The sequence below is a fragment of the Artibeus jamaicensis genome, unplaced genomic scaffold, assembly GCF_021234435.1.
Source record: "Artibeus jamaicensis isolate MK-2021 breed Jamaican fruit bat unplaced genomic scaffold, CSHL_Jam_final contig_519, whole genome shotgun sequence".
Classification (NCBI taxonomy): Eukaryota; Metazoa; Chordata; class Mammalia; order Chiroptera; family Phyllostomidae; genus Artibeus; species Artibeus jamaicensis.
Window position 1 is genome coordinate 15377697 of NW_026521871.1, and position 22151 is coordinate 15399847.

General features: G+C 39.3%; 1 protein-coding gene across 1 annotated transcript in view; it reads left to right on the forward strand.

Annotated features, from left to right (window-relative positions):
* Nucleotides 1-22151, forward strand: part of GRM7 (glutamate metabotropic receptor 7) — a 910314-nt gene that overhangs the window by 602907 nt on the left and 285256 nt on the right. Inside the window, exons 6-7 of the mRNA XM_037134730.2 lie at nucleotides 7131-7331; nucleotides 14367-14506. Of these exons, the coding sequence (XP_036990625.2) occupies nucleotides 7131-7331; nucleotides 14367-14506 (341 nt within the window). The remainder of the gene's footprint in view (nucleotides 1-7130; nucleotides 7332-14366; nucleotides 14507-22151) is intronic.

Below are 22151 nucleotides of genomic sequence, written 5' to 3' on the forward strand. Positions count from 1 at the left end.
CTTCTTTCTTTTGGTTTCCCCATTGAAATATTAATATTAATAATTTCAAACCCATATATTCTTGCATTTTATGCCTTCCCCCAAAAGATGTCTTATGCATATTAACTAAGGCATATATTCTGAGAAAGTGGTATGTTAAAATGGGCAAGGTAAGCAGGTGCTTCAAGAGAAATCCTCACCTGCAGAATGAGCACTAAAAGTCCTGGTGTTGAAAGTTTATGGGCTATTCTTATGTAGTGCATTTGACAATGCATTCAACAGAAGGTTAAGAGAGTGTGCATTTTTAAGATAAATACTGGGTTCTTTGGGTAAAAATAACAATGGAGCAGAAAATCAGGAGACCTCAAAAGGTAAGTTTCTTTGCATGATGGAGAAGTAAAACACAATGCTTCCTACGTCACCTCATTTCATCCAAACCTCAGACTCTTTCCTGGGAAATGTGACCTTTATCCAAGGAAAGACTATAACGACCTCTCAGTTAATCAGAAAGACTGAAAGAATGAGCTATTAAGTGAGAATTAAAGGAGAATGCTTTTTTTTTTCCACACTTTATGTGAAAATATTTTTTAAAACTGCATTTCACTTTTTTCTTTTGCTGTTGGGGGAGTGTGGGCATGCATAATGTTAGTCCTTAGGATGTGAAGTGGTGTGTGGATAAGAAGTGTAGGGTTCAAATGAACTTGGAAAATATTTGACTAACTCATAGTTCAATTGTATTTTCATATCTGTAACACATTTTTATTCTGCTGTCGTTTTTATGCTGTGTAATTTCCTTCGGACCACAAGATGACTAGAATAACTGCAGGGTGTGTGTGCATGTGTGGTGTGTGAGTGTGCGTGCTGCTTTTGACATAATTGAGTGTATCTCTGCTTAAGAGCAAATAAACTTTCAGGAATTCCCTAGTAAACTCTTTTTTCTGTCCCCCTGTCTAGAATTGGGTACCATGCCTGTTCCTAAATTAGCTCTTGTGAAGGAAACTGGCTTGGCTTAAACAAATAAGAATTAGCCCTGACTGTGTCATTCAGTTGGTTAGAGTGCCGCCCCTATACGCCAAGGTTGCAGATTGAATTTCCAGTCAGGTCACATACAAGCAGCAGCCAGTGAATGCATGAGTAAGTGCAACAACACATCAGTGTCTCTCTCTCAAAAAAGTCAGAATTGGCTCAGTGGGGCTCTAGAGAGTAGAGAGGTCCAGAACCTCTCACCCTCACAGGACTCCAATGTTCAGAGAACCAGATTTGTTAGGGGAGGAGAGCAGGGTGGTAAATGAGTAACCAGACGCTCTGACATAGCAGACAGTTGTCTCCCACAGTAGGGGAAGTAAAGTTAAATGTGCTTTTAAATTTATGTATTTGTTGATTTTAAAGTGAGAGAGAAAGTTAGAGAGAGAGAAACAATAGTCTGTTGTTCCACCTATCCATGCACTTATTGACTGATTCTTTTTATTTAAGACTTGCAAAATTAATTTTAAAATTTTAAGAATGTATCAATTATAGTATTTTGGATTTTATACATGTACAATTCTATCATCAGCAAATAATGATATTTTTCATTTCTTTCTTTCTATCCCTTACACTGTCTATTTCTCTTCTCTTTTTTATTTACATTTTTAAAAGATTTTTAATTATTTTTCAAGTACAGTTTTCTGTCTATTTCTCCCATCCTAGCCCACCCTGCCCTATGCTCCCCACCTCCCTCCCATTTCTACTCCCCTTTGTTCTTGTCCCTGTGTCCTTCATATTTGTTCCTCCAAATCCCTCCCCTTTTTCCCCCTTAAATTCCCTTCCCTCTCCCCTCTGGTCACTGCCCACTTGTTCTCTATTTCAGTGTCTTTATTTTTATTCTGCTTGCTTGTTTGTTTTATTGTTTAGCTTCCTGTTAAAGGTGAGATCATATGGTATTTGTCTTTCAACGCCTGGCCTATTTCACTCAGCATAATGCTTTCCAGTTCCATCCATGTTGTTGCAAAGGGTAGTAGCTCCTTTCTCTCTGCTGCATAGAATTCCATTGTGTATATGTACCACAATTTTTTGATCCATTCATTTACTGACAGGCACCTGGGCTGCTTCCAACTCTTGGCTATTGTAAATTGTGCTGCTATGAACATTGTGGTGCATAGGTTCTTTGAAATTGATGTTTTAGGATTCTTAGGATATAATCCTAGCAGTGGAATTGCTGGGTTATTGACTGATTCTTAAATGCTCCTTGACCAGGGTTTGAACCTGCAATTTTGGCATATTGGGACAGCACCACAACCAACTGAACTACCCAGCCAGGGCTAATCATTTAAAAAATGTTCTATTTATTTATTTTTATTTGTAACAAACTTGCCACTTCTGATTTTCTTGATATAAGGGTACATTTTCCTAGTCCTGGTATCCCTTAAGTTTTAGAGCCTTTGATATGCTAGGTCACCTGGGGACTCTCCAAAACAAGTATAAAGCCTGCAATGTTCCACAAATAATAAAATATTTCAGTATTTAAAATATTGCAATTACTTTTTGAGGCATTCTCTCTGGGATGAATGTCTTTATGACTGCGGTTTAGAAACAGCTCTCCTGAATTACTAGCCTGAACCCATTTCCTAGTTTATATGTTATAGTGGTTATAATGCCTTCAAGATTGCCTCCTTAAGTATTATAAACCATAAAAGAAATTTGTAAAGTAGCAAGATATAAAATTAATATTAGAAAATGAATTGCCTTATGAAATAAGTATAGTAAAATGTTAATGTAAGACTCTAGATGGTGGGTTCAGTGAAAAGTTCTTTTAAACTTGCACTATATTTAAAAATCATTGTGATAATTGAAAAGTAATAAAACAACCATAACAAAACAAAGAATAGCTTTAATGTGTATAACTGAATAGCTATATGGGGAAAGACAAATTCTTTATTTCTCAGATTGCACCCAGAACACTTTTTAAGTGGATCAAAGATATAACTTTTAAAAATAAAATTTCTAGAAGAAAACATGGATCTTTTATACTCTGAAAGTGGGGACATTTCCTTTTCAAACATGATTGAAAAACTCAAACACCATTAGAAAATGATAACTTTTTTAGAAAACCAATTTTAAACCAATGTGATTTAATTAAAACATACCTAAAGTTAGAGAAAAAATGACAATCTGGGGAAAATAGTTGCAACTTAATCTCAAGGAGTTAATATATTGAATTAATTAAAAAAAAAACTTTTGAAAATAGTGAAAGAGGTGACCACCAAATTTTTACAACAGTTGGCTAAATTATAGACTGTTTGCTAAAAAAGAAATACAATGTATTTTTACGGGTGATATTCAACCGCCTCTAAAATGAGAAAAATCTGAATAAAAATACACTGTTAGCATTTTTCACATATCCGACAAATATCCAAGTTTGACAATACACTTGGGTAGTGACGTTGTGGGGAAATTAACACTCTCGTCCTTTGTAGGAAAGCATGATCATACAAATCTATTAAAGGGGCATTTGCCAGTAATTAGAAAAAACACACATGAATTTACTCTCTAATAAAGCAACCCCACTTCTCAATCTATCACCAAAATCTTCAAACAAAAGACTGTTCATTACACTACACTGCTTAGAATGCTTCTTAGACATGATCGCTGTTCTGAAAATGTTACCTTCATACTATGGAATACAGTGAATGAATAATGATAATGGTGTCATTAAGCATGAGGGTTTTTCTCACCAAAGAAAGGAAGTAGAGGTGTACGAGTGTCAAGGTTAGACAATAAACCCTATAGTCCTGGACTTGAATTGAAGGTAAAAGTAGGAATTTATGATAAATTTTATCTTCAAAAAAAATAAAACCCTACTCTAAACATTCCGAAAGGCCTAGGTTAAATGACTAGCAGTGAGCATAGGTTGACTGGTATTTAAATGAAGCATACATAAAACATAGAGGTATCTGCCATATAATATAGTGATGTGGGCTCTGAAAGGGAAAATACAAACAAGTAAATTTGGGAAATTCTGAATTTCTTCTTGGAAATTATAATTGTCATAACATTAAATGCTCTGAAAAAGTCTCCAGTAAATATGTCTGAAAATATGTAACCACCAGGAACACTGTGTATCATAAGGGAAGAGATCAGGATGGCAGGGTTCCTGTTGTGTCCTCACTACACAAATGTGCCATAGGAACCATTTGGGGATCAGTGCTGCACGTGGAATGAAATCTGTGGATAATTATTTGTCATAGCAGGACAAGCAGTCTAAAGAGAGTTCCTGGTACCATGTACTAAATGAATGCATAATTTAGTACAATTGTTGTTATCTGCTAGATACTAAGTGCTTTGTTCAGTGTTGGGGATGTAAGGGGAAAGAAGAGCCTGACTGGTGGGGCTCAGTTGCTTGGGTGTTGTCATGCAAAGCAAAAAGTTGCTGGTTCATGTCCTGATCAGGGCACATGCCTAGGTTGTAGGCCTAGAGTAGCTCTGCTACAGATCAACCTGTAGGGTGTGGGTTTGACATAGGGTGCAGCCAAGAAGGAGGCCCCAAATAGGGATTTGGAATGGGGTCCAGAACTCAAAGGTGTCCAGGAAATATTAGAAAGATGTATAAGATGTTCTCACCCCTTCCCCCCAACAGGTGTGAGTTGGGGGAAGGGACACATGGAGCAGAAACATGCAGAGCTGTTTTGTACAGCAACAGCTTTGCAGCTAATCCATGGCATGGTCATTTAATACATCTATAACCTTTAACTTGCTGCATAGATATGTTAAATAGCTGTGGCCATGCTCTGAGCCAGGGGAATGGAAAGGGACTTCCCCCCAAGATGTAACTGGGGGCAGGTTCCCCAAGTGACAGTGCCTGCATGAGAGCTTGGCAAGATTGGCCCCATGACATGGGGCCACACCTGCCCAGACTCACGATGGCAGCCCAGTAAACTTGGAATAATACGGGAATGCTGGCAGGTGTAACTGATTGTAAGAGGAGTTGGAAATGGGGTTACAGAAGACGACTGGCGCAGGGATTTAAACCCAGACACTGCAGCTGTTGGGAGAGAGAACGATGTGGCTTTGCCAGAGTGGGGACCCCTGCAGCTTTGGTAGAAGAGGACCACATGGCTTTGGGGTGCTCCCTTTGGCCACCTGGCCTGGGAAGCAGGAGAGACTTTGCCTGGAAGAAGGGTGAAAGAACTCTTGCCAGTAGGCCATGAGAAGGTACCACATGGCTTTGGATTAATTAGCAGTCCTACCTGGACGGTGACACAGCTGATGGTGCCGGCAAACTGAATCACAGACTTCTACTTCTTTTCCTGAGTTATGGAACCCCAAATTAGGGCAGGGGGAAAAGGAAGCACTGTGGGGGTCTATGGATATCCAAAAGAACTTTGATATTTTAATGAAGACATTAGGTCACTACTTTAAGCCTGTATAGCATTAAATAAACATTTCCTTTCCTTTTCACAAGTCTCTGGCATTGAGAGATTCCTGTGGTGACAGACAGTTGAACCTATTGGGGGGTCCTTTCAATAATAGTATATCGTACCCGCCCCTTGGCTCTGTGTGGGTGTTCTGTAATAGGTTCTTGACTTCATGGAGGAAAGATTTTACAACATGAGTCCAGGTCACTATGAGGGTATGTTTAGTAATGCTGAGGACAGTAAAGCAAAGGAAGGGCTTAGGGTAGAAGAAGCAACAGGAGAGAGCCTCACTGGGAAGCCAGAAAAAAGGGGGCCTTGGAGATGGGTTCAGGGGTAAGCCTAGGATGAGCTGCTGCTGCTCGCTGCTCCTGTTTGCTAGTCTTGTGGGGAACCTTAAAATTTAGAAGGAAGTAAAAACATTCATGCCCCAAAGGTGGCATGGGCAAGCTCGAGTGAGTCTGAACTAATATCCTTTGTTTGGGGTGTTTTATATCTCTTCTGTGAGTGAGAATTTTAAAGAAGGGTTACAGCAGAATATCAGCTTTCCAGGTACGTTTTTAATGTGCTGATGCATCAAAATGAGCATATAGGGTAGTTTAGGATTATTCTCTGACCCGCTTTACTGCTTTACTTTTATCTTGGGTCTGTCTGGCTCTAATGGTTTTTTGTTGTTATTATTGTTGTTGTATTTTTGTTCCCATTATTTTATCTGTCCTTGGGTTTGGCTGGCACAAATGTCGTTAATCGAGTCTCTGTTCTCTATTTTCCCCAATCAGGGTGATTAAGGTATTTATTCTCTGGTTAGGGAGAAGAGGTATAATCCCTTTGCTCTTGAGTGACCCTGGTTAGGGTACAGAAGGTCTTCAACTCACCAGCTGGCTATAGTTGTTCAAATTGTTTGGCCTTGTTTAAGTTTCTTGTCTCACTTCCTCCATTTCACTTGCCCAGAATTCTCTGAGCTTCCTACTCTCCTGCCTCACAGGCAATGGAGAGCCCCTGAACAATTTGGAGTGTGGGGGCGAGGTGATTAGCCCTGTAGATGGACATGGAAAAACAAATAGATAAAGGGAGATATGTGACATTGCCTCCTGATGGACGAAGTGCATTACTAAGGCATCGGTAATGTGGCCAAAACATGACCAATGCCCTAGTTATGAGGTGTAATGCCCTAGTGTTTCAGAGGTGGAACTGATCGAACTTGGTTATTCATTAGCTCTATGTACATGGCAGTGGAGAGCAAGAGGCGGGAAACAATGAAATATTACAGCAGGTTTTCTAGCACAGGTTTCTGAGTTGCTAGTAACTCCAACAATTAAGAGAAAACAACACAGAAGGTGAAGTAAGTATATAGAAGAGGGTAATAAGTTTGTTGTGGAATTTCATTTGTTTTCTGTCATTTTCCTTTGGGCCTCTCACCTTTCTTGAGTAAATGAGCTTTGAAGATTCGAATGTGGAATCCCAGGTTCTAATCCCAGCAATCCTTCAATTCTAAGGGACCACTGTATTTTTGACAGGGTATTGGCTAATCCTTGGAGTGCTGCCTCTAAAGCTTGTCTAATACTAATGGGAAAAGTTAGTGTGAGAGGCTCCAAAGTCAACTACTAAAAACTATGTAACATGGTAGTCACTGGTAGGTATGTGGCTTGCACTGTTGTATTTCTCAAAACATTGTTTGCTTGAAGCCTATGAAAGGAAATACAAATTTAAACATTCTACTCAACACCCATCTCTGTGTGTGTTTCTGGTTTTAATGTGCAGGGCAGGAGAGAATTGGAAAAGATTCCAACTATGAGCAGGAGGGGAAAGTTCAGTTCGTGATTGATGCGGTCTACGCTATGGCCCATGCCCTGCATCACATGAACAAGGATCTCTGTGCCGACTACCGGGGCGTCTGTCCAGAGATGGAGCAAGCTGGGGGCAAGAAGTTGTTGAAGTACATCCGCAATGTTAATTTCAATGGTGAGTCTCCAAACAGTCATGCTTTCGGAAATCCTGGGTTGGCATTCTGTTTCATAAGTTACCTCTTGAATGATTATTTTACTCTTGAGTATGTGTCGAAACCTAGTTGATTTTATAATTTCAAATGATTTAACCAATATATGAATGAATGAGTAGTGAGTGAATAAATGAATAAATATTAGGGGGCTTCTCCTCCTTTCCTTTGAATAAATTTTTATATGAGATAAATTTTTTTCTCAGTGAATATAAGTTCAGAATGGTGATAAACACACAAATTTATTACTTACTGTACACCAACTATGTACAGTTATTTTTGTCTTCAATCTTATAGTCGAACACTGTCTTCCAAAATTACTTGTATTATTTTTTTCTTCTTCACCCTGTTCAGTTTAGTTCTGTTTGGAATTTGTAATATAGCCAGGTTTATTTATTGCTGTATTCAGTTTTGTTTTATAATATATGATGGTTAATTTTATGAGTCAGCTTGACTGGAAAAAGTGATGATCAGATGGCTAGTAAAACAGTATTTCTGGATGTGTCTATGAGGGTGTTTTGGAACTAAGTAAAGCAGAAGGTTTTCCCCAAAGTGGGTCCCTTTCTGAAGAAAACCAAAAGGCAGTAAGTCAGAAGGGCAGATTCACTCTCCCTCTGCTTGAGCTGAGACATCCATCTCCTCCTGCTCTCACACATGGATGTCCCTGGTTCTCAGGCTTTCAGACGCAGATGGGGACTTAAAACCTTAACATGGGGGAAAGTTACAACATTACTTCTGAGGTCTTACTGCTAAAAATATATAGCCTCAATCTACTCCTAAAGAAACATAGACAAATTCATCTTTATGGACAGTTTACAAAATAACAGGCTAGTACTCTTCAAAAGTATTCATAGTGTGGCCCTGGCTGGGTACTTCAGTTGGTTAGAGTGTCACCTAAATAGGACAAGGTTGTAGATTAGAACCCTGGTGAGGGCACATACAAGAAGCAACCAATGAATGCATAAATAAGTGGAACAACAAATTGATGATTCCCTCTCTCTCTCTCTGTCTCTCCCCTCCCTTCTCTTTCCCCTCCCACTTCCTCTTCCCTCCATCCCTCCCTCTCTCTAAAATCAATCAATATATATATATATATATATATATATTTTAAAGTATCCACATCCTGAGGAAGACAGATGAAGGAATTGTTTCAGACTGAAAAAGATTAAGGAGACATTACTGTAAAATGAAATGTGGAAAAATTAATTGATCCTATGCCAGAAAAAGGACATTAGTGAGACAGTGGAAAAATTTTAATAAAATTTGCAGATGAATTTTAAGTAGTAATATACCAATATTAATTTCCTGGCTCAGATAATTATATTAAGGTTAAAGAAAACCTTCTTGTTTCTCTGCTTATAAATAAAAATCCATTTAAACTCACAATATTATATCATTCTTCCAGGAGTTACCTAGTATTTGGATGAAAAGGAACCACACACAATTTGGGCATAAACAGTTTTCTAGTTTAGATGGAGACAATATTTCATCAATATTTCTCTCCCTCTCATTCTCCCTCCCTTCCCCTGTGTCTAAAATTAAATAAATAAAATCTAAAAGAACAGGGAAAACAATATGTTAAAAAAGAAAAGGAGACTGATGTATAGAGAAGTAAGAATCATGTGATACAAAACCACACACATAGGTAGTAATGATCTACAATTGGTACCATGAGCGCCTAACTCCACAGGCTGCCTCCTGTAAGTTCCAAGAGGAAGGGCTGACTACTTCAGTGCTGCTTTGTCATCTTAGAATGATTGCTCTGTGGGAGGTCACAGGCAGGATTACTTGTTTTTCTCTCTTTCTTGTCATTGCAATTTTACCTATGCTCAACAAAATTGCCTTTTCCCTGAGGATTTTTTTTCTGGCCATATGAACAGCCAGGAGACTTCTGGCTCTGGGCACACTGTGACATTTGTGGATGGTGAGGCTCAACAATTTGGTAAAACCTGGAACCTGTGTTAGATTTAATTCATGGATTCCATGCTACTTTAAATGAGTGACTGTTAGTGAAAATAAACTTGACATTTTCCACTCATTCAATTCCTTGACTTTTATAAAAAGATATCAAATAATAGAGAGGAAAAAGTCTTTGTCCAAGACTTCACAGCTAGAAATTGACATGGACAGAACTAGAAACCAAGCCTCTTTCTAGTTTGTTGTGCAAAATTTAGCCTCTCTTTAGCATGTTTAGTAGTTTGATTTTTTTTTTTTGGTTTCAGTAAACTTAATTGTTCTCTTTTTTTACTTTAATACAAAATTCTCTGTACCCCTACATGTTTTGTTCCTGACTAACTTAATAACTCTGACCTTCACATTTACCAAAACACCAATTTAGGAAATGATAATAGAATGAATGCCCTGAAAATATTGCTATAGTTTCACCAAGGACTTAACTTCTTCTTATGCACCATTTTTCCAGAAAAAATGACTAATGACTTATTTCACCTTTATCACTTCTAGCCATGTTTTTCTCTGCATCCCAAATCAATGCAATGACCTGAGCCTAAATTTGATTTTGTTATATCTATGTTGGCCTATCTAACCAGATGTCAATACATATAGATGTAAATTTAACAAAGTTGTTGCCTTGGATACAAACAGAAAATTGCTATGTAATGATATATTTAAGCTTAGGTATGTCTGTACCTAGATTTATTCATTTTCAGAAGATGACCTGGGTTGCAGTATATTCTGTAAAGATGGCACATACCATGTGCTCTCTTTAAAACATCAAGTTAGCTTTCCTTCTTCAAGAGGTGAGATCTACATTCTCCTGAGTGAATTCTCCTCTTGAATCTGAATGAGCCTGTGACTAATGCAGAAATGACACTCTATGACTTCTGAGGCATACAAGTTAATAGGGCTTCTGCCCCATTCTCTTGGGACATTTGTTTTGCAAACATATCTTCCATGTTGAAAGGAAGCCAAGAAGCCAAGTGGACAAACCACATGTGGGTGTCATGGCCGTAGCCCCAGCTAAGATCCCAGATGACAGCTGGCATCAACTGCAAAGTGTGTGGGCTTCAAGCTGCCCAGCTTACTTGAGTGAACCAGAGAGGTGTTGTCCCCATGCTCTGCCCAAATTGCAAAATCCAGGCTGTCACTGTTTGGAGCGTGAAGTTTTAGGGTAGTTGGCTGAGCAGCACTAGGTAAATAGAACATAAATCAGTGCAGTGTTCATGGAATCTGTACATGGGGTGGTAAAATGAAAAGAGGAGACTTACAAACATATTGATGGGGAGGACTGTCTGGTCATCTGAACAATCTGAATCCTAGAGCCTTCTCTAACCAGGAAGAAAGGACTTCATTCAGCAGTCTGATCCATCGAACCAGTACCCCACCTTGTCAAGAGGCCCTGTTCCCTTTACCTCAGTGCAACTGTATTGTAGCCCGGATACCTGTAGACATTTCTGCAGGTGGTCACTTCTCTTTTGATAACTTCTTTCTCTTCTCTGGACTGCTTTGATTATTTTTTTTTTTTAATGCAGGAGGAGGGCAAAAGTAGTTAAACAGTTGCAAATATGCAAGTATTTCCTCATTTTATTATTTATAAATTATTTATAAATTATGTAAACCTTCCCTTGCCCACCTCTGTATAGACTTCAGTGAACCTAGCCCTGTTTTTTCTCTTTTGAGAAATTCAGTCATGCTGTTTAAAAGGCGTTCAGAAAAAAATAACTGGAAATAATAATCCATCTGCTTTATGGAATCCATCAAAAAGGTCAAAGCCATGCAATACACTATTACAAGTCATCACTTAAAGTATTCAGCTCTTCTGTCTTAATTTTTTTTAAAGCATGATCTTTAATGAGAATGGAAAGGGCATTATAAGAGTCATTTCTCCTAACGATTATAAGAAGGGAGAATGATTGGATGGTGTGTCCCATTCTGATGAATATTTATCTGGTGAGCCTGAGATCCTTTGGAGCCCCAGGCCTACAATATTCGTCTTCCCTCCCCTCAAAGACTATGAAAGCTCATGTCATATTATTTAATGACTAGAAGCTGTACAATTACAGCAAAGCACAACATAAATCCTAGTACCCAATGTGAAATAAAAGAAAGGTATCTGAATACTAATGTTTTCCTGTGAAATGCTAGGATTCTTTTCTTGCTAACAGCATGTGAAATTCAGATTTTGTTTGTTCTCATATATACTTGGAAGGCTCACTGAAAGAAGAAAGCCTATATTAAAAACTTATTTTTGTTAACTTTTTTCTCTCTATATAAAAAAGACTCCTGTCGATTCCTATAAAAGAAAGTTTTAGAGATCTTACTGTGCTACAGCAGGTACCTTTGTGGGCTACAGGGATGGTGTCTAGGTACAATGTAGATGAAACAAATTAATACAGTGCCTTTGACCACACACAGATTCAGCCACTGACTCAAGCTATCGAGACCACCCCTACATTGCTCATAGATCAGTGCCCACTCAGAGTGAGCTCTTGCCTGCTGTTTAAAAACAAACAAACAAACAAACAAACAAAAAAATGCTTACACTGATAGAGAAATTGAAATTAGATACCCCTTCGGGAAGTCAACTTCAGTACATTTGAAAGTCTGGATATCTGAAGGCAAGTGTTCTAGTCCTGAGATACAGCAAATAAAACAATGATAAAACATAAAAACTATTTTAAAAAACTATAAAATATCATTATCATTGATTGTGCACTTATGTAAAAGGCATGGAATTTTTGTGTATATACAGAGAGATAATACATTTACTCCTTACCAACACTAATGAGAAAAATATCATTAGCAACAATCAGATGTAGAGGGAGACTGAATAATTTAATACAGGTCACCCCTGTTTTAGGGGATTCCAAAGCCAGTTACTAAATGCTATTGTAGCTTAATTAGCTTAGAGGCCCTGGGGCAAGTGACTGCCCCTTTCTGAACCTAAGTACTGTATCTGTAAAATTAGGAAGTATAATGTTCCATGTCCTCCAGCTATGGAGCAGTTTCCTATGGCTACTCCCAAAAAAGAACAATAAATGTAATGGCATGAACAACACAAATTTATTATAACTATGTAGTTCAGACGGAAGTCTGACACATTGTCCCTGCATTGTGCTTAAGGTGAACACGGGGCTGGCTCCTTCAGGAGCCTCTAGGGGAGAATTGCTCGCCTTGTCTTGCTTCTGGAGGCCACCGGCATTCTTTGGCCATAACCCCTTCCACTCATCACTCCAAACTCTTGTTTTTATCGTCACGCCTCCTCCTCCCTTTTTTGACTTTTACTGCCTCTCACTTATAAGGATCATAATGATTATACTAGACCCACGCAGATTGTCCATGATAATCCCTCCACCTCAGGATCCTTAGTCACTGCAAAGTCCCTTTTGCCCTGTGTGGTGGCACTCAGGTTCTGGAGACTAACACATGGACATATTTGCAGAGCAGTTATTCAGCCTACCAGAGCTCTGATTTTTCTTTTCCATTTTAATACCAGAAATGTCATAAAATCCTGTGCCTGGCCATTGTAAAATGGTGTGGAGTTCTTTAACTGCCCCTGTGTTCTGTGATTATGTTGGATACCCCTCCCAGTGGGGGGTCACTTTCAGCGCAGGATTGCCTCTTTGTATGCCTCTTGTTCCTCTCATGGGCCCATTTTCTGACTCTCTTCTTGAGCTGAGTGATCACTTGTGTGGGGCAACGTTCACCGTCCTCCTGCTTCTGAAGCACTGGCACCTCTTTACTGTTTTAACCATACTCTCTCCCTCTAGTTAACATGCTTTTGTTTTTCCTTCATTCAGATCATTCATGTAAATGCCACCTCAGCCCAATTCTGCAGAAGCTAATGACTTTGCTAACCAGATGCAGAGCTCTGCCACTATCAGTATTCAATTTACCATCAGAATTTAATTTATGATGTATAAAAGTGCTTCATTCTCTTCTCCCAAAACAGCACGATGAACTTCTGTTCTCAGTGATTTGGGTTCAGCTAGTAAACAAACTATCTGTAAAATTCCTTGTACAAGACAGGAAACAGAGCTTTCTTTATTACAAGGAATATTGATTCAGTGTTAACCTAAAGGCAGAGCAGGTATCAGGCACACGGCCTTAGACCACTGATATCTATCCTGCTTCCAAGGGATCCAAGGGAGAGAAATTGTGCTCAGGGACCACAGTTTTGGCAATTCCTTTGAAACTAACCAAAACTCATGAGTTTCATGAGTTCCATCCTCTGTATATGGTTTGCCAGTTGCTCCAAATCATTAACATTAAGGGACTTTTCACTTGTATCCAACTTTCAAAAAACATATGTCCTTTTCTGTCTTTCTCTCTTTCACTCTATCTTTCTAGCATACTCTCAATAAATTTATTAACCTTTTTAAATTGACTTCATTATCTAATTCTGCCAAAATAACTGGTTTCCTTTTAAGATAAACATTTTAAAGTCCTAATACCCAGATGGAAGACTGAGAAGCTAACATTTATTGAAGGCATACCATGCACACTGCTAAGCATTTTTTACTGTGTATCATATAGAGTAATTTATAAATAATTATCCAAAAATATTTATAAATGCAATCTGTATCCAAGTACTTTTTTAAGTAAATTTTTTTTCTTGTCTGCTTACATATATATATATTTTTTTTAAATTACCTGGCATGTCTCTTTTTAAGTTTGTGTATTTGCTGATTTATTATTTTATAAATCTTTACTGACCACATAATATTAGCACCTATGTGAATGATCTCATTTAATCTAAAGCTTGGGTTTCTTAACAAACAAGTTACAGGCCAGTATTTTTATGTTAGCTAAAAAAATAATAAGTGCAAATTGTCCATCTACCTTCTATATGTGGCATCTGTAGGCCATAAGGATGACTTGCCCATGAGTCTTAGGAACCATGTGGGGGGGACCTACTAAAAAACTAGATTATGTACTAGCTACATTGTTTATTAGCAGGTCTCTAGACCATCACCAGTGGCACAAGAGACAGAAGGAATCTTGCTTAACTCTAAAATCTGCCATTCTCTTGTCTTCCTCAGGTAGTGCTGGCACCCCAGTAATGTTTAACAAGAATGGAGATGCACCAGGGCGGTATGACATCTTTCAGTACCAGACAACAAACACCACAAACCCCGGTTATCGTCTGATTGGACAGTGGACAGATGAACTTCAGCTCAATGTGAGTTCTGTTTTTCCCTCTCCCTTTGCTTGTGTGATGAATTAACAGGCCTTTAACATACTCAATAGGCAAATGATTTTGTGTGTTTGTGCATACATGAGTGAACATGAAACTTATAAGCATCAGCAAGGACTGAGTAAGAGAGCAGTGATAGTGATGACATTCATGATGATATAGAGAATAATAGGAAATATGTGTTGAGTTTATGCCAGACATACTAGCACCTATGTGAATGATCTCATTTAATCTGAGGCTCGGATTGCTTGACAAACAAGTTACTAGCTAATACTTTAATACTGTCACAAGATCCTTCTCTTGGTAAGATCTACCTACCCACCTATCTTCCTTCCTCCCTTCTTTCCTCCCTTCCTTCTTTCCTTCCTTCCTTCCCTCCTTCCTTCCTTCCTTCCTTCCTTCCTTCCTTCCTTCCTTCCTTCCTTCCTTCCTTCCTTCCTTCCTTCCTTCCTATTTGTGGTGTATTTTTTATTTTGATGCATTTTACTGAGTAACTTTGTTTTATATTGAGACTCTCTGAGTAACTGCAGCTTTAGCCATTTCCATAACCTCTCCCCTTTTCTGTTCATTGCAACCATGAGTAAGCAGCCACTTTCTTTTGTGTGTGGTTATATCAAAGACCACCCAGCAGAGACCATCAGGAGCTCATCTGTAGTCAAACACTGTTGGGCTTATTTAACATGCTGAATAAAGAACAAGCTTTTGCCAGCAAAACTCTGGGGTCATTAGGATGAAGGAGATGGAATGGGAGTTATGGTAAGCTTTGGGCTGAGTCAAGTGATTAAAGCAGGTTTAGGGGTGATTAAAGCTGGGTCCCATTTTGGTTTGGATTCTCTTAGGAAGTAGAAGTAACTTGCTGATTATATGTCTTGGTGACTTTTACCTAGAAGATAGGAGGGTGAAATTTAGGTGAGAGTTGTCATTAACAAAGAACAAGTAGGCATTTTTGTGGTTGCAGAGTATCCTTGCTTCTGTCTAGTTTCAGGCATGATGACGGAATGGCCTTCTTTTTGTCTTGCTCCACCACAGTCATGGAGTGACCTTGTCTGATCACCACTTACACTCTGCTAAAGTTGTTGGTGTTGTGTTTGAATTTTCTTGCCTTGCCGTTAGTTGACAACTGTAAGAACATCTTTTTTTTTATTCTTAATATTTTAAGTTGAGCATTCAACAGTGTGCTTCCAATAATACTTACAATACTCTATTTGAAATGATCATTAGTTTTAAGTGAATATGCTAACTTTACCAGGGAATAAAGAACACAGGCTGGACCACCTCCACCCTGGCTGGGCTCAGAACACCTGGAGTTCAGCACATCAAGCATCCCCTACATTTCCTCTCTACCCAGGAGGGTGATTAAATAGGCCAGGCCCCAGCCTGGTGGCCAGGGTCCTGGAGACTTGGGGTGGGAGCAGAAGTTGGAGAACCAGGTGCACTACAGGGCCTCTTCTGCTGAGATGCACTAAACAGGGTTACACTTCATAAGGTTCTGCAGTAGGTCCCTCCATATGGCCCTTAGACTGTGGATGGCATTCACCGGGGTCGTTGTTGCTGGGTGCATTGGGTAGGGCTTGCCAGGTCCATAAATATACCTTGAAATCATGGTATAGAAACACACAATTTTCTTTTGTCCAGGAGGGCACTGCATTACACTGAGTTCTCCAGAGAAATAAAACCAATAGGTAGGTAGGTAGGTTGATAAATAGTTAGGAATTGGCTCACACTGTCATGAAGGCTGAGACTTCCCAAAATGTGCAGTCAGAAAGTTGGAGACCCAAGAGAGACAATGGTGTAAGTTCTAGTCTGACTCCAAAGGCAGAAGAAGGTTAATGGTCAAACTCAAAAATTGACAGGGAAAAATTGGATTCTTTCTTACTCAGCCTTTTTGTTCTATTTAAGTCTTCAATTGAGGCCCACTCACACTGGGAGAGCAATCCGCTTTACTCAGTTTACCAATTAAAATGATCATCTCACCCAGAAACACCCTCACAGACATTCCCAAAGTTATGTTAACCAAATATCTGGGCACCCCATTGCCCAGTCAAGCTGGCACATGTGATGAACCATCACAAGCCCTGTCCATGGTAATTCTTTCTAATATCTCTTCCAAAGCTGGAAATTACTTATCAGTAGCCTTTAACAATTTATACCTTACTATGTGCTATGGAAATTCCTGAGAGCAAGGCTTCTTGAGAGTGGGATATAGAATTGATATCTTCGAGGGGTTTGGGTTGTAGATGCTAAGAATGGAGGATTGTGCATAAGGGGGCAGGGGGTGAGTAAAGTCGGCATAAGCCAATGACTTCATTTGCACATTGCCCTGCCTGACTCTGCTTGTACCTGTCTAGTTCTCTTTCTCCTGAGGTCCATCATCCAGGTGAACCCACCCAAATGTTGTGTCTGAAGGATTGTGATCTGTCACCTAAGAATGGATGGAGCTGGAGAGCTAGACAGCCAGTGCCAGCTGTGGCTGAGGTGAATGCTAGGGTTAAAACCAAACAAGAAGCTAAAAGTATTCTGAATTCAAGGCATTTTTTCCCAAGCAAAAGAAAAAATTAAAGCAAAACTAATAAACAGCCAGAACCTAATAGGTAAAACCCAAGGGGTAGTCATCAAAAGCACTATCAAAGCAGCAGAACCTTGCTGACATACCAGAAGTGTTTTCTTATTGGTTGCTACCAGAGTGATACAAAGGTGCTCCAGCCAGAACTAAAGGCAGGAAATCGAGGTCTGTGGTAAGAAGTGAAGTGCTCAGGGCTATTACATGACCCAGGAGATTAAATAACACATTAATCATTTCTAGTACAACCTCTGCACCAGAGGTAAATTTCTAGCAAATGTAATTTGTCCATGCATACAAGAATTCCCAACCAGCCTTCACCAACTTCAGACAATACCTGGAGTTTTAAAGCAAAACTATTTTTAAGAACCATCAACACTGATACTCTTTTGTTTGTTTGTTTTGTATTTTATCCTGCTTAAGAATTATATTTGATTACCCATTCAATGGGTTTTTTGTGGGGGTTTTTGTTGTTGTTTTTAAAAGCACCTCTCGTGTGATACACATTGTGAAAGTGGGTACATAATGGAGAACAAAACAAATGTGGTCCCTGTTCTCCCATATGTGATGATCTAGCATGAAGTTAGGTGGTAAACAAGTAAACAGATACATGTGTGGAAGTTCCAAAGTGTAATAATCAGTGTGGAGGGAGAGAGTATAACAGAGGTGGAGGAGGACCTACTGGATGAGAAGCAGGCAATGTGAGGACTATGAGGGATCCACCAGGCAGGTCAGAAGACTGACGGAGGGACAGTGGCATAACTAGGGGAGAGCAGGAGGAACTGAAGCAATAGGTAAGAGCCAGAGTGTGCAGTCTTTTTATAAGCCATGATAATTATTTTAAAATTTTATTACAAATGCATTTAAAAATCATTAGAAATATTAAACAAGGAGTGATTGGATAAAATTTAGGAATAAAAATTACTTTGCTGGGAAGGCAATGAATTGGAAGAGGCAAGAATGGACATAGAAATGTCAAATACAAGTCCGTTACATTCATCAAGCTAAAATAGGATGGCTTAGTGAAGGAGTTCTCAAACTGCAGCATGGGACCAAATCATCCAGAGGGCTTATAAAAACAGACTGTTGGCCTCTCATCCCCAGAGTGTCTGGTAAAGAAGGTCTGAGAGTGGGAAGAGGCCCAAATATTTGCTTTCCTAAGGAGTCCCTATGTGAAGTTGATGGCACTCTGGCTGTGAGTGAGAAGGGTAAATTTCAGAATCCCAATTTAGGGTTTTTTTCCGAACTAAAAGGAGGTATAAAGCAGGTATATCATCATATCCATAAATCAAGTATAGATAGTATTACCGAGAAATAGCAGCAATGGCTACAGGTAGACAAAAGCACATTTTGAAGACTATTAAAGTCAGGTTTGTAATTGTGCTAATAACCCCACCCAACAGCCCTTCACAATGACACAGGTCAAATCTTAGGAATTATCTTTGGCTTTCCACTTCTCATAGCCTTACAGTCCAACCATAATCAAATCCTCTAGCTCTATTTCGAAGATAGATCTTTTATGGAGGACATCATTAATGTTCAACAAAGATCCCCAATCTTTTTCAAATTCCCCAGTCCCTATGCAGTTAGGTTGAAACCAGGGACTTAATTCAAGCCAAATAAGTTAGAATGGAAATCATGAGTATCACTTCTAGTCTAAGATAATTAAGAGCTGATGTGCTTCCTTTACCTTGCCCTTCCCCTGCTGCTGTGACATTGAAAACCATGTATCCCAAAGAGCGTGGCTAGAAAATGGAAGATATTTGGATTCCTCAGTCACCATCTGCAGAGGAGATATTCTTAGAGAGCTGCCCAAACTGCATCAGACTCTGAAATGTGAAACACACTTTTATTGGAATAAGCCCCAGAGATTTGGGGATTTGTGTCTTGTAGCAGCTAACATTAATTACTCAAAAAATCAACAAGACTGATACCAGGAACAGGCTGGGGCTTTTCTAACAAAAACAAAAGAGATCAATTGTCTGGGCAACCAGGAAAATGAAATTGAAAGTCGAAAAGATATTCATTCCTTTTATCATTAGCAAAACATGTATAATGCTATTGCCTGTAGTATCTCTTGGTCATATCACACTGAGCTATCAACTCTAAAAAAAGAGGAGAAAATTAGTGTGAGCTGCCTAGTATTGGCTCTAAAAATGTCATCTCTCCACCGGGGACTTTCCTCTCCCCACTCCCCACAATTTAGTCTTGCCTTTTTCTTAAATATATGAGATAAAATGAAATGAGTATGTCTGTAGCTCGGAAAAGAGTTTGGGGCTATAGTTATTTTTTTAAATGTAGTTGTTAATCTATAAATGGCCATTAAATCTATTAGAGAGAGAGAAGAGAGAATAGGGGTCAGGGAAAGGCCTTAAAATCCTCATAGAAAATGGTACAGTTTCATTCTAACTACTCTAAACCATCCAATTTAAATATTCTGTTTAGACTTCCTGGAGAGTTGAATTGTTCATATACTTTGCTTATTGTTTTATTTATTTTTTATGGAAGGTAGATCTGGGATAGATGCTTGTTTTGGCATTCAGTGAGAACATTATGGATTCTATTATGTCATGCTGAGAATGGTACGTCAGGAAGAGCAGGTAGGGCACCTGTATCCTCAGGTGGATCCAGCAGTTGAAGCTTGGTATTACATGCAACCTAAAAGGTATGAAGGGCTGAGCCATGAACAGGACCATTTTTAGACTTGTGAGAGGCTGAGTAATTTAACTAGAGTAGATAAAGGGCCTTGATAGGAAGTTACCCCATTGATGCCTTTTATGGGCCCTTTAGGATATTGTTAAGTTGTATTTGACTAAAAAAGAAAATATAACCGAGGAGGTAAATACAATACCCAGAGGACACTACACTCCCTCACCTGGAGAGCCAGGGCCACAGCCCGGGTAGCTTATCCAATGGTTGGTATCTTATCCAACATCACCTGCTGTGGGGGCAACTTCTCCACGAGTCCCCCCCAAGTGCCACTGACAAAAGTGAATATGGCCGAGACATGCTGGATCTGTTTGGTGGGGAGAAGTGAGCTGTGGCCAGTTTCTCAGGGGAGACAAAGGCCAGCAGCAGCCAGTTTCTCTAAGGAGAAAAAGGCCCCGAGCCCCCTGCTCCATAGCCTTTTATTGGGTTGTAATACACAGGAATACAGGGTGGCAAGGATCAAATAGTAGATAACATTTCAAAGAAATCTGAGGGCTTCAGAGTCTGTCAGGAACAGAGTTACAGAAACTTTGGGAGACATACTCATTTCCTCTCAGACCCTTATCATATGAATGAAAGCACTCTTAGCAGAGCAGATTTCACAGGTTTATCAGGAAGTCTTTGAGATGCCAGATTTTCCCCCAGGACACACTCTAGCAAGGCAAGGAGCTGCACCTCTCCCTAACAGGTATTCAGGCTTAAGGGGATTAGAGCCAGGAAGTGCTTCTCCCAGAAGACACAGGGACTCGGGCTTTGTCAAAGCCTGGGTGGGGGGCGGCGAGAGTCCATTGCTCTTTGTTGCAGCCCTGGAGTCCTTCCATGATGGCCTCCCAAGTGATGAGTCTGACTTAGGTTGCTCCCCCCTCCCCAGTGTGAGGGATCTTACCTGTCATTGACTTCTGACCAAGCTCTGGGGGCAGGGAGAGTAACTAAGGCAGCATTTTCTACCAGAGACAGGCTTTGTCTCCTGTGGCTGGCATTCCAAAGGTTGTCCCTTGCCCTTAGCCACAAGGGGTAGAGATACAATTCCTAAAGCTAGGCAGAGCAGTCTACAACAACCTGCCCATTATGTTCCTTTTATTCTAATTGTTCTGATTTAGTTAAAAGTTCTGTGAGCGTGGAATTTAGACAAACCGAGTTTTGTAGGTTTGCTTTTTTCTCATCAACAGAACAAAACAAAGCATTTCAAGTACTGAGTGCACTTCTCATTTACAAAGACTCAGGGGTACACTTTCAATCCCCAGCTACATCATTTCTAGCAAACAAAAATTTCAGAAGTGCTTTCTCTGTGGTCAATAATTGCAAATGAGTTTCTTAGCCCAGAAATCAGAGTTTTGAGTCTCAGAATCCCAGTACTATAGACCAGACTACTCTGCTGTTCTACATCCAGTTCTCCAGAATTTTGCAGCCCAGGAGCACGCCATCTGTTATGGACTGCATGGTACACACTCATTGCCAGAGGGGCTCTGGGCCCTGTCACTTCTGGGGATCAAGAAATGACCACATGGTTTGCTACTAGGTACTTCTGCCCAAACAAGAATTCATGGGGAGGAAATCACAACTAGCAAAACCATTTACTTTCCCAGTTGCAACCCCTACAGAAATAACACTGATTTATTTTCTCAGGTTTGTATTCTACTCAGCAGAGATTCTGTAAAACATTATTTCTGGCAGAGAGGGGGAGGAAGGATATTGTAACAGACAGACATTGGATATTTGGAGTGTGTCAGGCAGGATGATAGCTAATGGAGGTGCTGGGATAGATGTGGGCCAGGTTCACAGACTAGGATAAGGGCTCTGTAACAGACACATTGCCTTTAAAGGGTTCATATAGGCACTGATTTAAGCAAAGCTACCAAAAAGTTATATTTCAACTGGATTTAAAAAAAAAAAAGTTGCAGTTCCAAAGATGGAGAAGAAAAGAAATGCTTTAAAATGAGGTACAAGGTACTATTATTTAAAATTTACAATAGTGAACTATGTTGTAAAAAGGCAAGAAGTGAAATGTGGATGCTTTAAAGAATTCTACATTTATAACATGAAATAAATTCTTTGCATATTATGTGTATTAAAAATAAAGGTTATTTTTGTCACTTTTTATTTATTTGCAATTAATAGAATATTTGAATATACCCAAAATATTAATATTTTAAACACCTGAAATTCTCTGTATGCCAAAGTGTTAATTGATTTTTAAAAAAACAGCTATTCTTAATGAGCAGCTTCCTACCATGAATTTTACACTCTCTTAAATAGAAGATTCTGAATGAATATTACTTAACATCTTCTGGAACCTTAATCATCTGCCATTCTGTAGGATAGTCTGTGATCTTTTGAGGTATGTGGGGCTTGTCAGCTTTT